The sequence below is a fragment of the Pelophylax lessonae genome (genome assembly GCF_965119305.1).
Source record: "Pelophylax lessonae genome assembly, chromosome: 2".
NCBI classification, from domain to species: domain Eukaryota; kingdom Metazoa; phylum Chordata; class Amphibia; order Anura; family Ranidae; genus Pelophylax; species Pelophylax lessonae.
In genome coordinates this window covers 450,830,511-450,856,518 of record NC_138769.1, presented here as the reverse complement: position 1 = coordinate 450,856,518, position 26,008 = coordinate 450,830,511, and the positions used below count along the sequence as shown (strand labels likewise).

Here is a 26,008-nt window from a genome sequence, read left to right as displayed (position 1 = left end):
TGGTAGCTCACTTCCTTATATAATGATAATAGATTGGTCTGGCAAGAATAATTCTTCAATAATCCATGCCGAATACCACTAATGATACCGGTTTTATTACTAAAATCTTGATTATAGTCCCTTATCATACCCTCCAATAACTTGCAGACTATTGATGTTAGGCTAACTGGCCTGTAGTTTCCCAGGCTACATCTCGGCCCTTTTTTAAATATTGGTACCACGTTGGCTTTTCTCCAATCAGCTGGTACCATTTCAGTCAGTAAACTGTCCATAAAAATTAGGAACTACGGTCTAGCTATCACCTCACTGAGTTCCTTAAGGACCCTCAGGTGTAAGCCATCTGGTCCTTGTGCCTTATTTATGTTAAGATTTTCAAGTCTATTTCTGATACTGGCTTCTGTTAGTCATGAGGGGGCATTGTGTGACGCATTATTAACATTACAGTCTTGGTTACTATATCCCCTGGTTTCCTTTGTAAAAACTGAGGAGAAGAATGCATTTAAAACCTTTGCCTTCTCTTTGTCTTTTGTAACCAAATTCCCTTCATCATCCTTTATGGGACCAATATGCTCTGGCCTCACGTTCTTACTGTTAATATATTAAAAACATTTCTTAGGGCTTTTTTTACTCTCCTCCGCTATGTGCCTTTCTGGTCTATTTTAGCTGACCTTATTGCACTCTTATATTTCCTATTGCATTCCATTTATTGTTGGAAGGCTGACAATTACCCCTCAGCCTTATATTTTTTGAAGGTCTTTTCCTTTGCTATTATATGCATTTTTATGTTAGCCACCCAGGATTAATTTTAGCACTTTTAAACGTATTTCTCATTGGAATGCACTGGCCAATACCTTTATTTAGTATGCTACTAGAGCACTCCCATTTTTCCTCTGTGTTCTTTGTTCCTAGGATTGTATCCCATTTAATATCGTCTAGAGCGCGGTTTAGGGAAGTTGGCTCTTTTGAAGTTCAGTGCATCTGTATTTTCCTTGTGCTTTTTCCTTATGCTTGTATTTTCCTTGTGCTTCTTAGTTCTGTGATGAATACTGATTTATACTGAATCTAATTGACCTGTGGTCGCTGCTTCCTAAGTTGCCCTGTATTTCCCCATCCACAATCAGGTCTGTATTGTTAGTAATCAGTAATGCGTTCTCTTGTTGGTGCATTCACCAACTGAGACCCTGAAATTATCCTGCAAGACATTTAGGAAATGGCGAACCTTAGACAAATGTGTGGTTCCTTCTGCCCAGATGATATCTAGGTGATTTAAATCCCCCATTATAATGGCATTGCCCATCCTTGCCGCTATTCCAAGCTGTAAAAGAAAATTTGCCTCCCCTCCTCCCTCAGGTTAGAGGGCCTGTAGCATACGCCCACTATTACTTTCCCATTATTTTCGTCCCTTTGGAACTCCACCCACAAGGATTCCACCTCTCCTCCCTAGCTCCATTATTGATGTCGTCCCTCACGTTCACTTGCTCATCGTTCTCTGCGATATAGGGAATACCCCTGAATGGTGCCAGCCAATAGTGTGAGCTATCAAACCAAGTTTCTGAAATTCCCACAAAATTCTCTTTGTACATAAGCAGGTTGTTACATTAGTATAGTCAAAGCTATTTTGGCTATACTTCTCCTATTGATAACAGACGTGCAGTTCGTTCTGCACTCCTGTGACCTGTTTTCAGCTGACAGCAGACTAAAGCCTGCTGGTGGCTGATGTCGTAGAGCCAGTCAAGGCTAGGGAAAAATCCCAACTTTACACACAGGATCCACCCAGATGCTTGGACTGGCAGCTGGCTCAGGCTCTGCTGAGCGGTTGAGCCAGCCCATTTCATCCTCTCCACACACCAGAGCTGCAGTGAGCACAGGAGGGGCAGAGCAGAGCAGAGAGCCAGTGATTCACAGTCACTGCTCTCTGCTCAGAGCGGAGGGGAGTGAACTGAGGGATCAATGGTGTTTGATTGCTCAGTTCTTAGGGTTAGAGCCGGCAGGGGACAACTGCAGCTGGGATGCAGCCATCTAGGTGAGTATGTTTTTTTTTTTTTTACTATTCCCATACTTCTCTTTTAATGTGAAATGTTTCACTGTTATAATGACTAAGTAAGTAAGGAACCAAAAGAAAACATGTTAAGGAAAGAAACATGTAGAAAACCACTGCACATTCTCTATAAAACAATATTGTTGTTACCTAGGGACAAAATCAAAAACTGAGAATGCTAATTGCATGTGATGCTTTGTTTACTGTACAGCAACCGCAGTAATATGTTGTCGGTAGTGTTAATGCCTCATTATAAGCTATGATTACTAGTAAAAGAACTGAAAAGTATAACATTTTTTTTTTTTTTTTTTTAATACATGTTCATTTGCAGCCATTGAGCTTTCAGATGGGCATTTCTCATTCTTTGCCAGTTACCTGACTCTGGGTGGGTAATCAGGCAAAAAACATACTAAACAGCGGGATAAGTAAGCTTGTACAAACAATACAAAGTTTGCATGATATCAGAAAACATCTGACAACATCAAAATATTAATGATAAAATGAATGGGTGGAAGTGCTACAGATGTAGTAACGCTTCAGTTTTCTTCACTAAAAGCCTACAAAGAAATGTATGCATGAGTTACCTTTACTTTTGTGGTATGTAAACTCATGGTTGGTAAGGCGAAACCATCGCTTCTTGAAATTCTTCATACCGAAGCGCTTCCTTCCCTGAGCTCTCTTGATCATAAATCTGGATAAAGAGGCACAAGGTAGAACACTTATATCTGCCTTACAAACACCAAAAAAATCAAGGATGTGACCCACAAATCTACTAAGCTTTCTTATCATATGCAAAAAATCTGTTTTCACACAATAATGTTTCCAGGTACCAGCAGTCCCATTCATGTCTGTTGAAACACATCAGCTGTGTCCCAATATGACATCCGGGTGGGTACACGACCCCTAACGCACCCAGGGTGAGTTTGGCGACATGTTCCTGCACGGATGTCATATTAGGCCACAGCAGCTGCGTCTGTGCAGCCTCTATGTTCCAATAGACATGAATGGGACTGCATGAGTATGCACACAACACTTGTGTATCCCTGTGATGAAAAAACACGGCCCTGCACATGGCCTGCTTCACTGACCTCCATTCCCACCCCAGAAGATGACAGAGACAAATGTTAATACAGCCAGGGAAGCTGTAAAAGGCATTCATCAAGAGAACCTGAGTAGGTTGGCATAGTCGGGCACTCTTGATGTGTGCCTGTCACAGTTCCGTTGGTTCTACTAACTCCCGCCACACTTGAAGATTCCAGCGGCAGTTGTAGGGGGGGGGGTTGATGGAGGAGGATTTTAGCTAATACAGGAGACAGAAGAACAAAGGGCACATCTAACTGATAACATCCCTTGTGCTGATTTTTATATTATTATTATTATTTCTGATTAAACTGAGGCTTTAATGCAAAATATGGTACATTTTCTTTACAGAGCCCAGTAGCTGAAGGTGAAATTTACACCACAAACTGAATGACTCACTGCAGTGATCCATCCCTTTTTAAATATAAGGCTGTCTGTCCTAAATGTGATTACTGCTGTGATGTCCCTGTAGATAAACCATAGTAATCTGGGAGTCCTTGGATATGAAGTAATGTGTATTTCTAAAACAAATATTGTATACATATATTTAAAGAAAGGATGGTAAATAGTTTAAAAACATATACACATTAATGATTTATTCACATCTTTGCAATGCAGTAACACTCATTACCGAAGTACACGAATTGCAGTACAATGCCAATCATTTTGAAGGGCATCCCAATGCACAAATAGTGGGCACTGAGGTGCATAGCAAAAAGATACAGGCCTGTTTTTATATGAAATAAGGTGTGCTCCCAGCCCATTCAAAATTATTGGACTGCCTTAATGCAGAGCACCTTAGTATGCAATAATGTTGTGTTAATAACCTGCAATAACACAACGCAGAGTGTGAAGGCGTCCTAAAACCAACTAAAATAAAATTGACTCAAAACATTTATAGTTTCCTTTTTAATAACTAATTAACCTTTTTAATGGCACAAATAACATAAAGCTATACTCACCCTTCTTTGAGCACAATTGGCTGCTCTATACTTTTGTGATCTCTTCTTCCAGAAGATGAAATTAGGTCCAGGAACTGAACAATGAAGAGTTATGTATTAGTTATAAGGAGAAATTGCAGTGTGATGTGAATGAACAGCACCCAATAAGCTTTAAATAACGCAGTGTGTAACATCTGTGGTTTTGAAACACTTCCCCCTCCATGAATATATTCTGAGCATGTGCAGCCACAATGTTCATTTTATCCATCAATTAAGTTACATGACCCTGATCACATCAAATGACTCTGATGGAAGCAGAGCATTTACTACAAATTAATCCAACCTGGAAACCACAAAGACACCAACAGCAATACCATCAACTATAACATCAGATTAACAAGCAATACAAGACTACACTGAAATGATAAATCAAGACTAAAGGCTAATAAATATAATAAGATATATTTTAGTATGTATTTGGGAAACATGTGGGGAATGATTTCCATTATTTTTTTATATAGTAACATACAAGATGTATTCATGAACAGAATTTACTAAAATGTACTTTGTTTTCCAGTCTTACATTTTTAACAGCATCAGCATACTTCTGCTCATTAAAGTAGTCATAAAACGCAGCCATATAGGTTTCTTTGAAGCTGGCCTACAAGAAGAAGTCAAATATGTCAGTATGGCAATAGTAACAAATATTACATTACTTAAACAGTTTATACTATTATTAGTTACTCTCCTTCTTTCACAGGCAAGAGATTATGGTTGAACATGGAGAAATGCAGAAGCATCATTGAGGCTTAGTGATTGGTACTCTGGCCATGTGGTGCTACAGTTCTAGGCTCATTCCCCACCATGGACATTGCATCATTGAATTTTATAAATATATATATATATACTGTATATTTTTTGTGTTCGACTGTATGACTGTATGGGTCTACCTAATATAAACTTTCACAAATGTTTCCCTTTGTGTTTGTATCTCTGATAGGTATAAGCTCCCTAAAGCAAATACTGTGAGATGAGTGGTTCAAAGTATATGTAGTCAAGTTTATTTTTGAATTTTAGATTACCCCCAGTCAGGTTATTTTTGCCATTTGTGTAAGATTAGGGAGATTTCCCTTTACTTACAGGAAGTGATGAAAAATCTCTCCAAAAGGACAGTTGTCAGCACAACAAGTGTTCCTATTGGAAAACATCTGCTAAATTCTTGTTCCTGTGACAGCTCAAAATTTAGGATTCCTCATTTGCAGTCCCATATACAGTAGTCACTAGGACAAACAGAGAAGGCAAATCTTCCCAGTGGCAACACAGACAAATCGATAACCTGTTGCTACTCTATCCAAAACTAAAAAAAAAAAAAAAAAAAGAAGTTTTGGCTTCAGATACACATGTAATTGTAAAACCACCACAAAATATGCTGATCAAAAAGGTTAGTAATTCATTTGGAATTAAAGCTGTTCTTCTAAAAAAAAAAGTTTACCGGGGAAGAATATACGTGTGTAGCACAGTCTAGATTGGCAGTACATATGGTGCATAATATTGTTATCTATTTTTATTGGGAGATTTTACTTATGTTAAAAGCAGGAGGTAGCTGTTATAGTTGTTATATTAATTTGCATAATGACAACGATAGGTGAAACTAGAGGGAGGATATTCGTGAGCAGAAATATAAAGGAAAACTAAACTCACAATGTAACATTTCAGGGTATAAAAAAAAACAGGAGCTCTCCTATTACTAAATAAATATATTGGTTTTACAACATTTGTATACTATCTCTCTGGGATCTAGGGCTACATGAATGAAGAACAAGGAATGTGCAGACACATTTTTCTGGACCATAAGCAATAGCAGGTATACTTTAAGATACTCCTTGGGTGTGTGATTGCATCTATGCTGGTAATATATAAATAAATACATGTATACAGTGTATTATTTCTGCACTCTGTGTTTTTTGAACCAAACAAAAAAATCCTAAATATTACAAAAGGGAGCTTGCCCACAAAATATCCAAATACGAGATATCCATATTACATTAACAACTACCCCTTTAAATATGTGATAATCCAATAAAGTGAAACAAACACCTTAAAGTGATTGTAAAGTCTCGTGTTTTTTTTTTTTTGTTTTTTTTTAATATTAATCATGTCATACTTACTTGCTCTGTGCAGTGGTTTTGCACAGGGCAGTCCAGATCCTCCTCTTTTCGGGTCCCTCTTCACTTCTCTTGGCCCCTCACTCCTGTCCAGTGCCCCCACAGCAAGCAGCTTGCTATGGGGGTACCCGAGCCAAGCTGCAGCTCCGTATGTCCATTCAGAGACGGAGCTGCCGTTCGGCCCTGTCCTCTCTCTCCTCATTGGCTAAATAATTTTGACTGACAGCAATGGGAGTCAATGGCGCGCTGCTGTGCCTCAGCCAATCAGGAGGGAGAGTCCCGGATGGCCAATAGAGATGGACATCGCTGGATAGAGATGGGGCTCAGGTAAGTATTAGGGGATACTGAGGCGGCTGCTACACACAGAAGGCCTTTTTACCTAATGCATTAAATGAATAAAGATAAAAAAAACTTCTGCCTTTACAACTTCTTTAACCTCCCTGGCGGTATGATTCTTTTGGATTTTAGGTGCTGAAAGCGGTACCATTATTTTGCATGTAATTCTTGTGAATGAGCAGCCCAAACCAACTGTATACATTTATTATATATATATATATATATATATATATATATATATATATATATATATATATATATATATATATATATATAATGTGTACAGTTGGTTTGGGCTGCTCATTCACAAGAATTATGTATATATATATATATATATATATATGTGTGTATATATATGTGTATATATATATATATATATATATATGTATATGTGTGTGTGTGTGTATATATATATATATATATACTGTATGTATATATATATATATATATATATATAGTTACATAAAAAGTACAGTAAAACTGCAGGAAAGGGCAATGGGGGGCAATGTAATGTGATTTTTCTTTATTTTGAACGGTATCAGTGTGTTTGGGTGTTTTTACATTTGAATTTGCCGCCGGTTCCACCTCCCGGCAGACGTCACGTCGCCGGAGACGGAAGCCGGGGGTCGCAGACGATCGGGAGGAAGCTCCGCAGCCGCACACCGCCCGCATTCTTCGCTGGATCCTGGAGAAAAGGTAAGTAAAACCTCTACCAGGATCCAGCGATCTTCCTAGCGCTACCCCGAGTGGGGCTCGGGGTTACCACTTTTGGCTCTAAAATCTAATCCCGAGTCACACTCGGGAATACAGCTAGGAAGGTTAAAGTGGTATTAAACTCAAAAGCAAACATTTATTATACTGCAACTTTCCATTTGTTAAGTGTATTTGTTTTTTAAGCTTTCTTTCTTTTATTTTCATCTGGTATAAACTACTTATAAAGTATTAGCTGGAGTTTGGCTTCAGTTTGTTGGTGTATTGTATTTAAATCTTCTAGTACAGCTAACACTTCCCTCCCTGCTGACTGACAATGCTGCTGTCCAAAGGTGTCCAATTGCTCATTCATCCAGAGTGGGGGGCACTAATACAGGAGATATGTTACTGTCCAGATCACCAGATGAAAAAAACAAAGGGGAAAAAAAACAAATGCAGCCACCATATCTAATCATTGGTAAGCTGCAATATATAACACTTTTGCTTTTTCGGCTTAATACCAGTTTAACATAATAACGTCATTCCCGTGTGAAATAATCGCAAGCACAAATAACCTCAGTTTATTAGGAGTCATGTTCATGTAGTAAGAGGCTTAATTTTTATGGTGATAGCATAAAGTCACTGTTTTGGAAACACGAGGATTACCAGCACAATCTTATGAATCAATCTGTATTTGGATATTCACTATTTTTATAATTTGGTGTTATAAATTGACATTATGTTGATTACTTTTACACTGGAATGATGGTATTACGTTAAGGTGTTTGTTTCACTTGATTGGATTATCACATATTTAAAAGGGGAGCGCAGCATTTTGCTTTGTTATGAATAAATAGGCAACGCAAATATGGAATTTAGACTGTAAGTTCTTCTGTGGAAGGATTTGATGGAAATGGACCTATATAAGGAATGCATTCTGTCATCTCTATATTAATATGGGAAATACAAAATAAAGAGTTACTATTAATGGTCCAGGAAAAATTAACTACAAAAAAAAAAATAATATTCATGAAATACATGTTTCTACAGCTTATCATAAGTAAATTTTTAAACCAGTTGTAAAATAAAAATGTTGCATTAAAGTATGACATCTTAAAAACAGAACGGATTTTGCTTTCCAGATTTTAGAAGATCACTGTTAACTATTACATTTTAACCTCCTTTAGCCGAAAATGGCACTTAATGTAGAACAATAGGCTGCCTAGCAATACTACATAAATATTAAATACCTATACTTTAATAGTCCTTTTTAGCAAGCACATGATTCATCACGTAAGTACTGGCTATGACTGTAACATTATAAATTATGACCAACTGGCTTCCTACTGGACAGTAAGTTTAGAAATCAAAGTAGATTAGCATGCCATCCTGGTACAGGCATTTCGCTCAGTTTTTACCAATACTTATGTCCACTAATCAGTAGACGTCAGTAGAGGACATAAGTAGATGTAAAATATGTATCTTTCCTGTGACTCATCCTTGTGCCTAGACATAAACAAGCAACAAATACAAGGACCCGGTTCTATTACACAAGACCCAGCACCTTGCCCTGGGATAACCTATGTTCTCCTATGAGTACAAACAGATGTTCACTCCTTTATAAAAGCATCATAAATAATGGATCTGTGGGTAAAGAAATGCTAAAATAAACATACGGCAGGAATGTGCTCATTATTTAGCATTATAAGGAATAGTGGTATAAGATTAAAGTGCATCTCCCCCCTTTAGAACAAGTTGTCTCCTTTCCATCAAGCTCCCCCCCCCCCCCTTTGCGCTACACAAAACGCCCTTTTTAAATTTACCAGTACTTATTTTTTCTTTGCCCAGTCCAAAAAAACATGTTGTGGAACATAAGCAGGAGAAAGGCCAACTTAACTAAATGGGGACATGTAGGATATCAGCAATAGGCAGAAGAAAGGCCAACTGAACTAAAAGAGGACATGTAGGATATCAGCAATAGGCAGAAGAAAGGCCAACTAAACTAAAAGAGGACATGTAGGATATCAGCAATAGGCAGAAGAAAGGCCAACTAAACTAAAAGTGGACATGTAGGATATCAGCAATAGGCAGAAGAAAGGCCAACTGAACTAATAGGGGACATGTAGGATATCAGCTATAAGGGAAGATTATGATTATCTGAACTAACTGAATTCATCCTAGAGAAGAAATGAGCAAGAGGGAATATGACCAAATAGTCCATATAGTGCACTCGGTGGAAAGATGTTCGCTTTGGGGTCATTGCAAAAGACACAAAGTGACCCTTTGTGGCTGGAGAAAAAGTGGTATGTGGAACAGTCTTCCTCAGGAGCTGGTTCTAGCTTACTCAATTGATTGCCTTAAAATGTATCTGGATGTGCTGGCAAGTGCACAATATATAAATGAATACTTATATTTGGAAGAACTGACACAAGGCTGTTAAATTGTGGATCCTACACAATTATGGTGTCTTATTTTCACCTAATAAATTTACTTTTGTAGGTTTGATGTACAGTATACGGAAGCCAATGCTGTACTCTAATGATGCCTAAGAATGTTGAACTTCATTCATTCATTAAACATCTCTGTATTACAAACTTTCTGTGCTGACCTACAGCAACAAAACTAATCCTCCTGTTCATCTCTAAACCTATCTAAGAAAAAAGGCACCAAGATACAGTGTATAAAGATGTGTCTAGCATGGTCAATCCTTCGGGATATGCTTACATTTTAATAGGAAAAAAAATCCTTCAACAGTACACAGTAGTGAATAATACAACCTATTCATTCACTTGTTTAAACTGACATCTTTTGAACAAAAATTATATAGAGTATATATATATATATATATATATATATATATATATATATATATATATATATATATTTATTTATATACAGCATATATATATATACAGACACATGCACAAGGGATTTGCATTTGGATTGGAGAAAAAAAAACATGTCATACGTTCAGTTTATGCATGCCTGAAACCCATGGTTCCTGCAGGAGTTCATAAATATTGTATTGCAGAGAAAGTGAACTGTTCCTTTATCGTGTTAGCCATGGGTAGAATTAGAAACACGACCAGTTAGAAAACACTCTTTACTGGCTGTACAGATCCAAACTGAAATACTTTACGACAGTTAAGACTTACACATTTTGGAATAAAGTGGCCTGAAAAATGTAACTTAACTGTCTCCAAGGGTTGCAATTTGACTCTACTCAACCAATGGTTTCACCTAGTGAAGGCTCTCTTCCTCTAATCTTACCATTTTAGCTATAAAACATACAACCAACCGTATAAGAGCACTTACAGATTTGGACTTGGATAAGCTACCCAGTGTTTGTATGGTCTTGGAGACAAGTGTTAAGGTTCTGGATGTCTGTGGATCCTGTAGGAGACATTAGACACACAGTCAATTACAACAGCTAGAAATGTTCACAACCCAAAAAAATTAGCCCTTTGACTTTTAATATTGCTATTCCAGCAGTCAGGTCCCCCTAACAATTTTTATTTATTTTTATCACCTTTGTTAGTGCAGCTCCTCCTGTTACATTTTCTATAGCATACAGTATATATGATATCCAGCAGGGGTCCCAGCATTTCCTAAAGACAGCCACTGCAGTAATTTATTCAAATAGGATTCCCAATTACCGGGAAATTATGGATATACCATTCCTGGCATTGCAATGCATGTTACATTTCCGCGCATTGTGCTGCAATGCTCATGTGTCGGCAAAGTGTGAATTTAGAATGAATGACACCACAAGCATTGAATATGCATTTCACTAACTTGTGCATTATCACAACACAATACTGTAAAAAAGCTCCATGGCACAGAGATCTCACCAACAGATATAAGAAATTACCAGCTGGTTTAACTCTCTAGCATCAACCAAAAACTGAAATATGAGTTTTCAATGGCTCGCGCCTATTGAAGTTTATCCACTTAAGCCCCGGAGGATTTGGCTGCAAAAAGACCAGGGGGTATTTTGCGATTCGGCACTGCGTGACTTTAACGGACAATTGCGCGGTCGTGCAACGCTGTACCTAAACAAATTTGGCGTCCTGTTTTTCCCACAAACAGAGCTTTCTATTGGTGGTATTTGATCACCTGTGCGATTTTTTGATCACGCGCTATAAACAAAATAAGAGCGTAAATTTTGCAAAAATAGCAATATTTTTCACATTTTTATATGAAATTCCCCCCCAAAAAAATGTAAAAATCAAAATTTTTTTAACATTTTCAGCCAATTTGTTTTATGCTACCTATGTTTGGTAAAAAAAATCACAAAAAGAGTATTTTGATTGGTTTGCGCAAAAGTTATAGCGTTTACTAACAAAGGGAAAGATTTCTGTCATTTTTGTTGTTTTTTTTTAAACGCATAATGGCGGCGATCTGCGATTTTTTTTGCGGTACTGCGACATTGCGGCGGACAGATCGGACCCTTGACTGACATTTTTGCCACTTTTGGGGTTACCAGTGACATTTCTACAGTAATCAGTGCTATACATATGCACTGTTACTGTAAAAATACACTGGCAGTGAAGGGGTTAACTTTTTTTTGAAAGGGAGGGGCTATGTGTGTCCCTAGGGGCGTGCTTTCTACTGTGATTGGCTGTGGCTTCAGATGTATGAAGAGTGATCAACGGTTCTACATAGTAGAACCGTATGATCATCCTTCATACACAGGGGAGAATGAAAGGCAGCTTGTTTACACAAGCCGCCTGACTTTCTCCCTCTCCCCCGCCGATCGCAGAGTGACCGGCGGACATCGGGTCCGCCGGTCACACGCACGGGGGGTCTGTGACCACGCGGGAGCGCGCCTCCGGCGGCGCGCGCTCGCTTCCTAGACCCTCACAAGCTAGTGACGTAGCCCTACGTCACTTTGCCTGTGAGGGGCTGACCGCCGACGTAGATAGTCGTGCGGCGGTCGGCAAGTGGTTAAATTATACAATGTAACAACAAAATAGCTAATCTATACTGTATATTCCAACATGCAAAAATAAATTATTATCAACGTATGGTTTCTTTATATACCTATTTTAATATGTAATAGTACATATTTTTTTCACTTAATACATACAATGTAATACATCTATTACATTTTTTTTAGGCATTCCAAATTGATATTTTAAAATAATTTGCAGTACATCTAAAATGAACAAATTCCTGTAATTCTGGATTACAGAGATGTAAAATCAACATGACAAACATTACCACATACACTACATTATTACGTTCACACACATTTTTAATATGAAATTAAATATTAATAAAACTGGTAGAAAAAACAAATTGGTAATAGATATGAAATATATTCGAAATAACAATTTAAAGCTCTGGTGCCCAACTGGCAGCCCAAGGGCAGTATGTGGCCCTTTTGTGTGTGATGTGCGGCCCTCGGACCTAGGTAGTCTGTAGAAAGAACATTGATTACAGTGATAGCATTGATTGTTCCCAGTTTCTGAAGTCCTTTCAAGCATTACATATATTGGATATTATGTATGACCCTTTAGATCACACATGTCAAACACAAGGGCCGCGGGCCGAATCTGGCCCTCCAGGCCTTTTCAAGTGGCCCCATGCATCCAGTTTAGCAGCCGAACAAGGTGGAACTCCATTCCACCACCTCCAGCTCATGCCCTCCGCTCCACGCTGTCTCTTGCAAACACAGCAGCCCCCATAAGTAACAGATTCCTGCACACACTCCTAGCAGGGACAGATCTCCAGAATCTGAGAGAGAGAGAAGGACCTTTTTGCAAGCTGAGGCAGAGCCACCTACATAGGCATGTACTTTGGTGTGGGGGGTGGTGGGTTGCACACTGTGCATAGCGCACCCCTTAACCCCGCACTCTGTACATAATGCACTCCTGAACTCTGCACTGTGTATGTACGGTAACGCACCTCAGATACAACTGGCCCCTTGAGGGTAATCGTACTGCTTATGTGGCCCTTTGATGAAATTGAGTTTGACACCCCTGCTTTAGATGATGTCAGGGGCTACATTTGAGCCCACCTTTAGCTCATAAGTTTACAACCAATAATTAAAAGAGACCCTTTATAACCCATTTCTGTGCATTTAACGTATTTCAGGCATGTTAATTACCTGTAAAACCTCCTTTGTGTAGACATCTAAATACCATGAGACTGTTGCTAGGCACCACCATCTTGGATGTGATGTCAGCAGCTGCAGCAGACTTCCCCTTCACTCCTCATACAAGAAAATGTAGGAAGGTGAAGGGGGGAAGGTGGAAGAGATGGAGCAGCACAGAGAGTAATTCCCCAGAAGGGGAGAAGGCTATGACATGCAAAGAGAAAGGGGGCTGAACTAAGGAAACATTTTTACCAAGGTTAAAGCCTTACTACATGTAAACAAAAATAAATCATGAAAAAAAATAAAACATGGTATGTAAGCATTTAAAATAATAGATTTTTCTGTGCTTTAACCTGCAATTTTTTAAGCTGGTAATAGGATTCCTTTAAAAAATAATACATCTAATATGCTTAATAACATAAAATAAATATAATCTATAACTTTTTTTGGATTTCTTATATCTCTGTAAATGTTTCCATCTGATGAGGGAAAGGAATGTCTGTAACTTGTGCGTCTGGCACGGTCTGCGCTCTCTCCACCACAGGAGGCTCATTCAATCAGCTCTCTGACACTTTGCTCAAACTAAACAACGATCACTTACTGCGTGATGAGGGCTGAGCTGGAACAGGTTGGGAGACAGGATGGCAGGTGCAAAAAAACGCAGGAAAATAAAACTGCTCACAGCGGTGTATCTTACATCAGGGTCACCTGAAACAATACACAAATATCAAGTGAGAGATAATCAATCAAATGTAAGATTACCAAAGCCATTGCAGCTATACCATACAATAGCATGTACATATTTGGCTGTTGTCCCTACTGTTGAATCACACCTGTAATACAGACTTAACTAAAGGTATATTCATTAAAAACATTTTCTTTATAAAGGTACAGCCTTCAGATGAATGTGCTGAATAAAGGCAAGGTTTAAGGATTATATGAGCCAAAACCTGAAGGTTTTATTCCAATGCTGCAATTCCCATTGTCAATGTTTTGGTGATGCAATGACATCCAAAGATGGCTATACATATGGCCAATCTAAATATTTAAAAATAAATTATAGGATTCCAGAATAATCCTCCTTTCACTTGACATATAATACAATTCTGTGCATGTTAGGTGACCTCGCTATTACTGCCACTGGAGAAAAAAAGTACCTGATAAGCTATACAACTCTATGTACAGAAAATGTATTTTTAAAATCCTGTGTGTATTCAGACCTATTAATAACACACTGGTGTCACGATGCGTGTTTTTGCCACTACACATACACAAAGCAGCTAACTTTCATTCTTAATTTAATATTTTTCTTCAGGAATAATTGTGCGCGCTGATACTGACCTGTATTCTCTTCCTTCAGTCAAATGTTAACCCTTGGAGAGGTTGTCTTCTTTCTTGAGCTCTGAAATGTTAACTGATACTCTGTCCAAGTAGATGGAAGAAAGCCGGCAGCTCAACCTTCCGCAAATAATAAATGTATTAATCCAGGTGTGGTACAAAATAATACAGGGCTAACGCTTTTCGGTTTGTAGCCTTAGGCGGTCCATTTTCATCCGACCTCCCATAGAGGAGAGCGGGGATCTGACAGATCTGTCTCTGCAAAGTAAGTGGAGACGGAGCTGTCATCCGCCTGCTCAGCGGGGATCGGCAGATCGATCCCCGCTGAGCAAAACGGAGTCCGCTAGGCGCAAAGCCCGTGTGAAAGGACCCTTAATCATAGTTGGCTATGATTAAGGCTACATGCCGAATAATGTAATCCCTGTATTATTTTGTACCACACCCGGATTAATAAATGTATTTTTTGTGGAAGATCGAGCTGCCGGCTTTCTTTTATCTACATTTTTGCTCGGGTGCTAGGAGGACACTACAAGCCAGTGCACCGAACGCTCACCACCTCGGGGAATTACTACAAGTGTTTTCTACTATATTGACATTCTGTCCAGGGTGCTTTTCAATACACAGGCCACTAGAAAGGAAAAGCAACTGTGTGGTGGCAGGGTCATTTTAAAGAAACCTTTCATACAGATCCTTTATTAAATAATATTTTTCAGTGTCTTTTATCAGCACTGAGCTCAGGAAGGCTTACAGCCTAATATTTAGCCTGACACTTCTGATATGGCAGGGCGAGAATACAAGTAGACATTTCATTTACAAGACAGAATCATCCAATATCAGGGGTAGCCTCATACCAAGAAAACATATATTTAGATACACTGGTTACATTCTGAAATGCCTTTTATTTTTTTAACTTGTGACTTAAAAAAAAAAAAAATGTAAATTGTAACTCAGGACACAGAGGTAAAATTGGAACTCAGTATACAGAGGTAATGTGCACAACTGTCTACTGAACCTTCACTGACTACTAAGCGTAAAGTAGAATTCCAGTCACAACCTAACTTTATCTCCCCTGTGTCAGCCAGTCGTGGCTCCAGGGGAACAGAGAGAGTGCTCAACAATGGCTGGTAATGTCTGAATAGTGCCTCGTAGGCTTACTATTGTCCATCTGTTGTCGGCACACCCTCCTCTCCCCTGCAGCCAACACTGGCTGACAGATGGGAACCAATCAAGTGACTGGGTCTGAAAATAGGTGAAGCCTGCCACAGATGGATCGAATCTCAGCTACTTCAGCTGAGACTGATCAAACTATAGGCAGGCCAATCAGCTAATCAATAAACTTCAGTACAACCAGCCTGTCTGTTTTTTTTCATGCAATTACTGCCAGCAGCTATAGCCGCCAGCACTGACCTTTGTGTTCTGCCAGCAGGGAAAGCTGCATATGCTCACCGATGGCAGAACACAATAGCACAGAGAGAGGGATTTGACCATCAACACCAATTGTGTTAATGGTGCAATCAAGCAATTTTCCACCTGTGATGGAAGGAAGGAAATTGCATAATCTATGAGCTGCTTAAAGTGATTGTAAAGTCTCCTTTTTTAAAAAAAATAACAAACATGTTATACTTACCTGCTCTACGCAGTTGGTTTTGCACAGAGCAGCCCCAATCCTCCTCTTCTCCGGTCCCACTTTGGCTCTCCTGGCCCCTCCCTCCTGTTGAGTACCCCCACAGCAAGCAGCTTGCTATGGGGGCACCCGAGCCGAGCCACAGCTCCCTGTGTCTATTCAGACATGGAGCTGTGATCCGGCCCCACTCCCCCTCTCTCCTGATTGCCTGAATAATTTTGATTTACAGCAACGGGAGCCAATCGCACCATACTGCTGTCTTGGCCAATGAGGAGGGGAGTCCCAGGCAGCTTAGACACTCCTGCAACATCGCTGGATAAAGATGGGCTTAGGTAAGTATTACTGGGGCCGAGGGGGGCTGCTGCACACAGAAGTTTTTTTTATCTTAATGCATTCCAAAAAAACAACAACAACAATGGGGCAGTATTTAGGAGAGAACATGACCACTGTTGGTCATGTGGCCAACGTGAAGTCCTCAACCATCAACCTTAGCTAATGAAAGTGCTGACACCACTCACAGTACTGCTAATCAGCATTTAACCACTTGCCGACCGCTCTCATTGAGCGTACTGCGGCAAAGTGGTTCGTTATCGTCCAGCGACGTAGTACTACGTCGTTGGACTCCTCCCCCTGTAGGCGGTGCTCGCGCGCCGCCGGAGGCGCGCTCCCGCTGTTTTCAGTCACAGCGGGAGTCGGGCCAGGGGAGGAGCTGCTCTTCCCCGATCGTCGGGGAATCTAGTTTGGAGATCCGCCCGCCTGTGTAAACAGAGCGGGCGGATCTCCTAAGTGACAGGGAGTGACAGATTGCAGTGTTCAGCATAGCTGAACATGCGATCTGTCCCTGACTCACTCAGTCACCTCCCCCCACACACGTCAGTAAGCACCAGGCATACATTAACCCCTCCCTCTCCAATAAAATTAACTCCTTCCCTGCCAGTGTCATTTTTACAGTAACAGTGCATATATATAGCACTGATTACTGCAGTAATGTCACTGGTACCCCCAAAAGTGTCAAAAATGTCAGTCAAGGGTCCGATCTGTCCGCCGAAATGTCGCAGTCCCGCAAAAAAAAAAAACCCATTATTTGGCAATCTTGAAAATGTGCTACCTAGAATACAGCTTTCATTTAATCAAATATCTAGCCACAAAAAATGTGGTATAAAAGTTCAAATAAAATGTGCTAAAAAAAGCGAAAATAAAAATACAAGAAATTTTAGGTACTTGTAGTGTATGTCTATGAAATGTACAAAGGCCGGCATGTGTGCAGTTAACAGCGAATTTCTTAAACATCTCTCAGCATGTGACCGATCTGAGTTCCTTGGTTCTATTACAAAGACAACAAACATTTCCCAGTGAGTCTGCACTTTTGAACAGCTGGATGATGCTGAAGATTTACAAAAGAGTTTTCATTTTCCATGACTCCAAGGAGATTCTCAAGACTGTACACACTAGGCTGTTTCTGTGCCTTTTCCTTGATTTCACCACAAAGAATTTGCCTGGTAAGGTAGAAACACACAGTCTGGACAGAGGCAGACTTGGCTTAGGCTTGTCACTACTGAGAAGATGTGAGAAGGGTTTGAATCTTGTTGTATGAAGCACTCCAGTGAGTTTATTGGCATTCTGATAAAAAGGACTTCGGAAACATGGTGAAATGAACTCAAAGCAGGCCAGAAGCCCAGCAGTGCGTGAATTCTATCATAGTATGTGAACTTCTCATGCTTCGCTGTATTTATGAAATGCACTAATCACAGCAAATGCTTGGTCTCACACATAGCTTGCAGGAAGGAAGACGTGCAAGCTGAGCTTCCTAGGTATTCCGACTTATTTACATTCTTTCCAGATACAGCATTCTACAAGATCTTTGATGTCTGCTTACCTTGAAAGCGTTTTGCTGCAGATTCTCTCAGAGAGAAGAAAATGTCACACATGACAGTAGGGCAGCTTACTCCCGATTTTGTAATGACGTTAAAGATCTGGTCAACGTAATTCTTTAAATTTTCCTATATAAATCCAAAGGAAAATAATTATGCTGGTGTATAATGAACATTTAAAAGAAAACTGCTCTAGGAATACTAGGAATATAATGTAGGCTTATACAGCAGGCCCCCTCCTCTTAAAATGCTAGTTGCCAGCTGAGCCTGGATTCCATACTTTGAGACACTAATCCAGATCCGGTATACACGTAGCTCCCAACTGTCCCTGGTTTCAAGGGACTGTCCCTGATTTAGTGGTACTGTCCCTGATTTCGAGGGATTGTCCCTGATTTGGAGCAAAGTCCCTCTGTCCCTCTTTCCTCCTCATTTGTCCCTCATTTTGGTCTGATCTATATAATTGCAAATAAAATGCACTAAAAAATTATGATCCCTGCGCTATGTAGTTTGTGGAATGCATTTACAAGTCTACTGCTGGAATGTAAGTTGTATTTTTTTGTGAGTACCCAGTAGCTTTTTGCTGTCAGTGGCTTTGGTACTTTCTGAATCACTGGACCAGAGCAAGTATGTGGATTAGGAGCTCTGATTTTCCTGATTTTTGGACTTTCCTGATCTGTATACCATACCTCCCAACTTTTTGAGATGGAAAGGAGGGGCACCTATTAGCAAAAGAATGTAGGCATAGGACACACCCCCTGCCACGCTCAAAGGAGAATTATACAAAAAAAGAAAAAAAAAAGGATTAGTTAAACTCACAAGTGCTTTTTTTTACCACTACTATTCCTTTTATACTGACTTTTGAAATTTAAAAATGCAGCAATTTAGAAATTGGATGAAAGATAAATAGTGCATTTATTTTCATGTGAATACCTAGAGCTGTCTAACCACAAAGTACTTAATATACAGTGCATTGCGAAAGTATTCGGCCCCCTTGAACTTTTCAACCTTTTGCCACATTTCAGGCTTCAAACATAAAGATATAAAACTGTCATATTTTTTGAAGAATCAACAACAAGTGGGACACAATCATAAAGTGGAACGAAATTTATTTGATAATTCGAACTTTTTTAACAAATAAAAAACTGAAAAATTGGGCGTGTAAAATTATTCAGCCCCCTTAAGTTAATACTTTGTAGTGCCACCTTTTGCTGCGATTACAGCTTTAAGTCGCTTGGGGTATGTCTCTATCAGTTTTGCACATCGAGAGACTGAAATTTTTGCCCATTCCTCCTTGCAAAACAGCTTGAGCTCAGGGAGGTTGAATGGAGAGCGTTTGTGAACAGCAGTTTTCAGTTCTTTCCACAGATTCTCGATTGGATACAGAACTGGACTTTGACTTGGCCATTCTAACACCTGGATATGTTTATTTGTGAACCATTCCATTGTAGATTTTGCTTTATGTTTTGGATCATTGTCTTGTTGGAAGACAAATCTCCGTCCCAGTCTCAGGTCTTGCAGACTCCATCAGGTTTTCTTCCAGAATGGTCCTGTATTTGGCTCCATCCATCTTCCCATCAATTTTAACCATCTTCCCTGTCCCTGCTGAAGAAAAGCAGGACCAAACCATGATGCTGCCACCACCATGTTTGACAGTGGGGATGGTGTGTTCAGGGTGATGAGCTGTGTTGCTTTTACGCCAAACATAATGTTTTGCATTGTTGCCAAAAAGTTAGATTTTGGTTTCATCTGACCAGAGCACCTTCTTCCACATGTTTGGTGTGTCTCCCAGGTGGCTTGTGGCAAACTTTAAACAACACTTTTTATGGATATCTTTAAGAAATGGCTTTTTTCTTGCCACTCTTCCATAAAGGCCAGATTTGTGCAGTATACGACTGATTGTTGTCCTGTGGACAGTGTCTCCCACCTCAGCTGTAGATCTCTGCAGTTCATCCAGAGTGATCATGGGCCTCTTGGCTGCATCTCTGATCAGTCTTCTCCTTGTATGAGCTGAAAGTTTAGAGGGACGGTCAGGTCTTCGTAGATTTGCAGTGGTCTGATACTCCTTCCATTTCAATATTATCGCTTGCACAGTGCTCCTTGAGATGTTTAAAGCTTGGGAAATCTTTTTGTATCCAAATCCAGCTTTAAACTTCTCCACAACAGTATCTCGGACCTGCCTGGTGTGTTCCTTGTTCTTTATGATGCTCTCTGCGCTTTAAACTGACCTCTGAGACTATCACAGTGCAGGTGCATTTATACGGAGACTTGATTACACACAGCTGGATTCTATTTATCATCATTAGTCATTTAGGTCAACATTGGATCATTCAGAGATCCTCACTGAACTTTTGGAGAGAGTTTGCTGCACTGAGAGTAAAGGGGATGAATAATTTTGCACGCCCAATTTTTCAGTTTTTTATTTGTTAACAAAGTTTTAAATATCTTCAAAAAAAAAATACAGTTTTATATCTTTATGTTTAAAGCCTGAAATGTGGCAAAAGGTCGAAAAGTTCAAGGGGGCCGAATACTTTCGCAATGCACTGTATATCTCTATTCATTCTTTGTGAATAAACATAATATTTAATATCACAATACATACTTTTTTATTGATATAAAAAAATATGATGAATAATTTTTAAATATATTTAAAAACATATTTTTATTATGATTTTAAATTTTTATTTTCATTGTTGATTATATTTTTGCACATTTATTATGTTAATTATGACTCTAATAATGTGAATGTGGAGATGTGTGATGCCGCTCTCAAACAGTTTACATACAAAATAAGTGGGAAAAACATAGAAAGGTAGAGTCATAGGTAATAGGTAAAAGAGGAAGTAGTGATGAGTGTAGTAGGAGGTGCTAACCATATAAATATATAATCAGATACCAGAATCCCCCAGCTTCTGAGGACGCTTACTGGGTGGATCGAAATGCATTAAGTAGGTGGATACTTCTGGTTATGTCATGTCCGCTCTTTGGAATGCAAACCGCGACTTTTGACTTCTAGAATGGCATCATTACATGCTCACATTCAAGAGGAGAGTTTTGTAAGTGCACAATTGGCTTTTATATGCTTTTTTAACACTAAAAAACGAATTACACTATGGATCTCTCCTGATTCTATCTCCATACACTCATATGAGGTTCTTTGACCTACCTGCCAGAGTCACAAAAGAAAGAAAAAAACATTTTTTGCCACTGGAGGATTATTTTTGAAACACAGGCGTTTAACCTATCATTAGTCGGTAAGTAAGGGCACATAAGGAGGGGAGTACAACGGCACTTTTTGGAACATTTGGGCACTGGAAGAAAAAGATAACCAGCACTTTAAAGGACTTATTGTTCATGCACTTTTTTTGCACTGATTGCACTTTATTTTTAAAAAAAAGTATGTATTGTGATTTAAATATTATGTTTCTGCACAAATAATAGATATATATATATATATATTAAGTACTTTAAAGTTAGATAGCACTGGTTACTCACATGAAAATAAAATACACTATTTATCTTTCATCCAATTTCTAAATTGCTGCATTTGTAAATTTCAAAATGTCCGTATAAAGGAATAGTAGTGGTAAAAAGAACACTTGTGGGTTTGACCAATTCTTTTTTTTTTTTTTTTGTACAATTCTCCTTTGAGCGTGGCAGGGGGTGTGTCCTATACCTACATATTTTCGCTAATAGGTGCCCCGTGTTCCTGTCTCAAAAAGTTGGGAGGTATGGTATACAGATCAGGAAAGTCAGAAAATCAGAGCTCCTAATTGACATACTTGCTCTGGTTCAATGATTCAGAAAGTACCGAAGCCACTGACAGCAAAAAGCTACTGTTTTTAGATGAGAAAACCAGCATTGAAGGCTTCCAACTCTCAGTATAAGTTTCCTTAAACCAGCTGCCACTTGCAAAACTATGGTTGGGCATACATGGGCACACATTTTAATTACAGAAAGTGACATATAGTTTTTGAGTTTCCAATAAGGAGGTGTGACTGCTTTAGGCTTCAACATAATGGCGGCCTCCAGCAAGAAGAAACAGTAGCAATGCTGGAGGCAATTGGCAATTTAGAGCACACACTAATTTTGGTAGCATAATTATTCATGTGGAATGTATGTTTATTTGTTAAATTGTTAAAGTGGAAGTAAAGTCCTATTTTTTACTTGTACCTACAGGTAAGACTATAATAAGGCTTACCTGTAGGTACTGTGAATATTTCATAAACTTGCACAGTTTAGGAGAAATTCATAGTGCATGACGTCATCGGCGCATGCACTCTGAAGGTCTGGCTTACCGTGCCAGACCTTCAGAACCCCGGGTCCCGTGTGCATGCGGGGGACCAATGTCATTGCGGCTCTGGCCACTCATAGCGCTGGAGCCAGCAAACCCAGGAGAAACACCGGGGTTGTTGTTGATGTCAGCTGTGCCAGCAGTGTGCAGGCACCGCTGGAGAGCTTCGTTCTAAGGTGAGTATTTCATAATGAGCTAGTATGCAATGCTCACCAACTCATTATGCCTTTGTCTTACAGGTTTTTTTTCCCCCGAGGTTTACAACCGCTTTAATTGTTATCAAACTGTTGTGGGTACAGTTCTGCTTTAAACAGTGAATGATTCCTGGAAGAGGAATTACTAGTTCATCTAGAACTGGTAATGACACCATTAACCTCAGAGATGATGCTGCCTAATTAGTGGGCAGGAAATAATGATTTTAACAAAGTCTTGCCCTACCACACCTTATCCATGCTTCCTAAACATCAATGTAGAAGTACAACAAACAAAAATAACTGGAGATATTGCTCATGGTACATTCCTGGGAAGAAGAAGAAAGGCCACAGCAATTTGCGCTTATATAACTGAAATGAACAGACTCTAAAATGCCTACTGCTGCTCCCAGAAAGATGATGTCAATAAACAACGCAAACAGAATGAAGCTCACTCTCCAGAGGATGACCTCATTTACATGTGTTAGAATGGGATTTTACAGCCAGCTTCCCAGGCAAATTGGGGCATAATGACTTATCAGACATCTCTTGAAGGGGAGAAGGCACAAATGAACACTTTTTTATGTTTCCATCTTATTAAAGAGGATCTTCAGCCTGTTTAAAAAAAATAAAAAAGTCAGCAGCTACAAATACTGTATTTGCTGACTTTTTTTAAAAAAGGTCACTCACCTGTCCAAGAATCCAGCGCTGTCCTCACCCGAGTCACTTCTTCTCTGGTCTCCGGGTCCCCAGCACCTGCATGTTTAGTTTGGGAAGCCGGCTGTGACTCCTTACAGCTTCATAGTTTGTCTCCCACTGCACATGCGCAAGCCACGCTGCGCTGTGTGAATTGTCTCCCAGCCTCATGGGACTTATAAGGTTGAGGGTGGGGGTGAATTTCCAGTGAAATCACCTAAGCGACAATAACCCAAACTAGGTACCAGCTCTCCCCCAAAAAATGCCCAAAAGTGTTAGAGGGGGGAGCAGGCTATAAAGTGGAACTTCCCCTTCAGGGTGAAGTTCCACTTTAGGTAATCTAACATGTAGGCGTACACTATATCACCAAAAGTATATATAGCCTGCCTTTACACGCACATGAACTTTAATGGCATCCCAGTCTTAGTCCGTAGGGTTCAGTACTGAGTTGGCCCACCCTTTGCTTCAACTCTCTCTTTAGGAGTGTGCCTATGGGAATGTTTGACCATTCTTCCAGAAGCGCAATTGTGAGGTCAGGCATTGATGTTGGATGAGAAGGCCTGGCTCACAGTTTCCACTCAAATTCATCCCAAAGGTGTTCTATCGGATTGAGGTCAGTCATGTTTCTCCACCTCAAACTCACTTATCCATGTCTTTATGGACCTTGCTTAGGAATGACTCACTACCTGCTATACCATAATCAGTATAAATAAAACCTTCACATATATATTGCCAATCATTCTGGGAAGTACACTCTGAAACTGGCAGGGAATATAAGAAAACAGCAAGAAAACTTGTGGATTACAGGAACCACCTGCGCTTTAACCACAGATGCCGACTCAACATTACCAAACAAATCCAGTTGAACTAACTAAAATGAGGGGAAACATATGTTTATATGATGGTCACAAGCTTTGAAACTAACCAAGAAAAAAATGTGTATGGTCTTAGGAGTGATTTAGCAATATAACACTGACATTGTGTTATATGTGTGGTTCTGTGACAAAACAAAACACTGCAGTGTGGTTAAGTGAGCTGTCTAGACTTTACCCTTCTTAACAAAGTGCTGTTAAACTCAACTAACTCAGTTTAAAGCACATTGAGTCACAGACCCATACAACCATGCAGAGGGCCACATTTACAATCAATGACAGGCTGGTGGCTGCAGGGAACTTCTTACACATCCTAGTATGTAGATCTGCACAGAAACGATGCACAGACAGACTACATTCAGAGATGTGCATTAGTTCTGCATGGGTATAAGCATGAGGATCTGTGCAACTATTAGCCTGTCATTGATTTAACAGCCCAACTGCCTGGACAACCTGTACCTCCAGGGTGGATAAGCATGGCCCTCTGCAAGAGTATACAGATCTGTGTTCAGGGCTGCTGATAAGGCAGTACAGCCAGCCCTCCTGTACTGGGCCCAGGCCACATTAGTTTAAAAGGGGGGCACAGGCACCTGCTGGGAAGGAGGGCCCACTGTACTGTCTTATTGTAGACACCAATCTTCTTCTGCCTCCCCCAGCACCACTGCCAGCTTCTCCTCCTTTTTCTCCCTTTGCCTTCACTGCAGGGGGATTGGTTCTAGCATATGCGTCCCTTCCATCTGCTGTCCGGGCCCCCCCTATGTGCCACTTTCCCCTGCAGCGCTGCAGGCTTCCCTCCTCTCTTCTCCTCTCCTGCCAGCAGCTGCTGCAGACACACAGGAGGATGTATAATAATAATATATAATGTATTGGCCCCAGAAGAAACATAGTGAGTGATCGAGAACAGGAAGGATGGTTGTGTGGCGGGTGATAATAAGAGTGTGAGGCTGTCCCCCTAATTAAATATAGAACAGGGAAATGGTGGTCCCAATTCCGTGGGGTTTAAATACAGCCAACACTCAAACAAAGTATAACATTTTCAAAAAGTGTATTTTACATGTCTAAAAAACAATCAGACAAACACAATTGATAGAATACAGATATAATATACCACACTGGGTCAGTCATCTGCGCTAGGACATGGTTTTCCCAAATATGCTAACAGGCATGAGGTGAGGCCATGGGAATAGCATTTCGGAACCAATTAACCCAACATGTTTCGGAAAATAATTTTCCTTCATCGGGGGAGATAGCACAGGGTATGTCTGTCCAGGGTGTGTCTGCAGGAGTAGTAGTAAAAGAGAGGGCAACAGAAGAACAGAGGTCTCTGGCCAAGGAGAAAGATCCTCACTTTTGGTCTCTCTTTTAGGTTGTCCATGGAGGAATTAACCATAGACTGTAGGGGATAATGGTAGGGGGGTCTCGCAGATGGTAACAAAAAGTCGCCTTCTTGTGAAAAAAACGTAACAAAAAATCTTGCGCCAGAAAGATTGAGAGAAATCACTCAATCGTGGCAGCAGGGTATATAGTATTTTCCAAATAAATCTTCAGACCCCTGCAGAAACAGGTGGTCCAGGCTGAGCAGCACCGTCCCACAAGGATCACTAACAGGTGAGATCAGTCCAAGAACTCCCCAAGGGGCCTATTCCACTACAGCCTGATGATGATGGGTCCACTTAGTCCTTAGAGATCATCTGGTGAGTATGAAAACTTTTCTCCCAAAGGGCCGGGAGGTGATGGTGGGAAGGGGTTAAATAATTATTCCCAAGAGCCAACCC

The 26,008-nt window shown here is 39.9% G+C and overlaps 1 protein-coding gene across 2 annotated transcripts in view; it reads right to left on the bottom strand.

The window, feature by feature from the left end:
- RASA3 (RAS p21 protein activator 3) overlaps nt 1-26,008 on the bottom strand; it is a 299,758-nt gene that overhangs the window by 13,917 nt on the left and 259,833 nt on the right. For both annotated transcript variants that reach the window (XM_082246000.1, XM_082246001.1), the window contains exons 14-19: nt 18,189-18,312; nt 13,952-14,058; nt 10,566-10,643; nt 4,643-4,720; nt 4,081-4,154; nt 2,623-2,729 (exon numbers count right to left, since the gene is read on the bottom strand). In XM_082246000.1, coding sequence (XP_082102126.1) covers nt 2,623-2,729; nt 4,081-4,154; nt 4,643-4,720; nt 10,566-10,643; nt 13,952-14,058; nt 18,189-18,312 — 568 coding nt within the window. The remainder of the gene's footprint in view (nt 1-2,622; nt 2,730-4,080; nt 4,155-4,642; nt 4,721-10,565; nt 10,644-13,951; nt 14,059-18,188; nt 18,313-26,008) is intronic.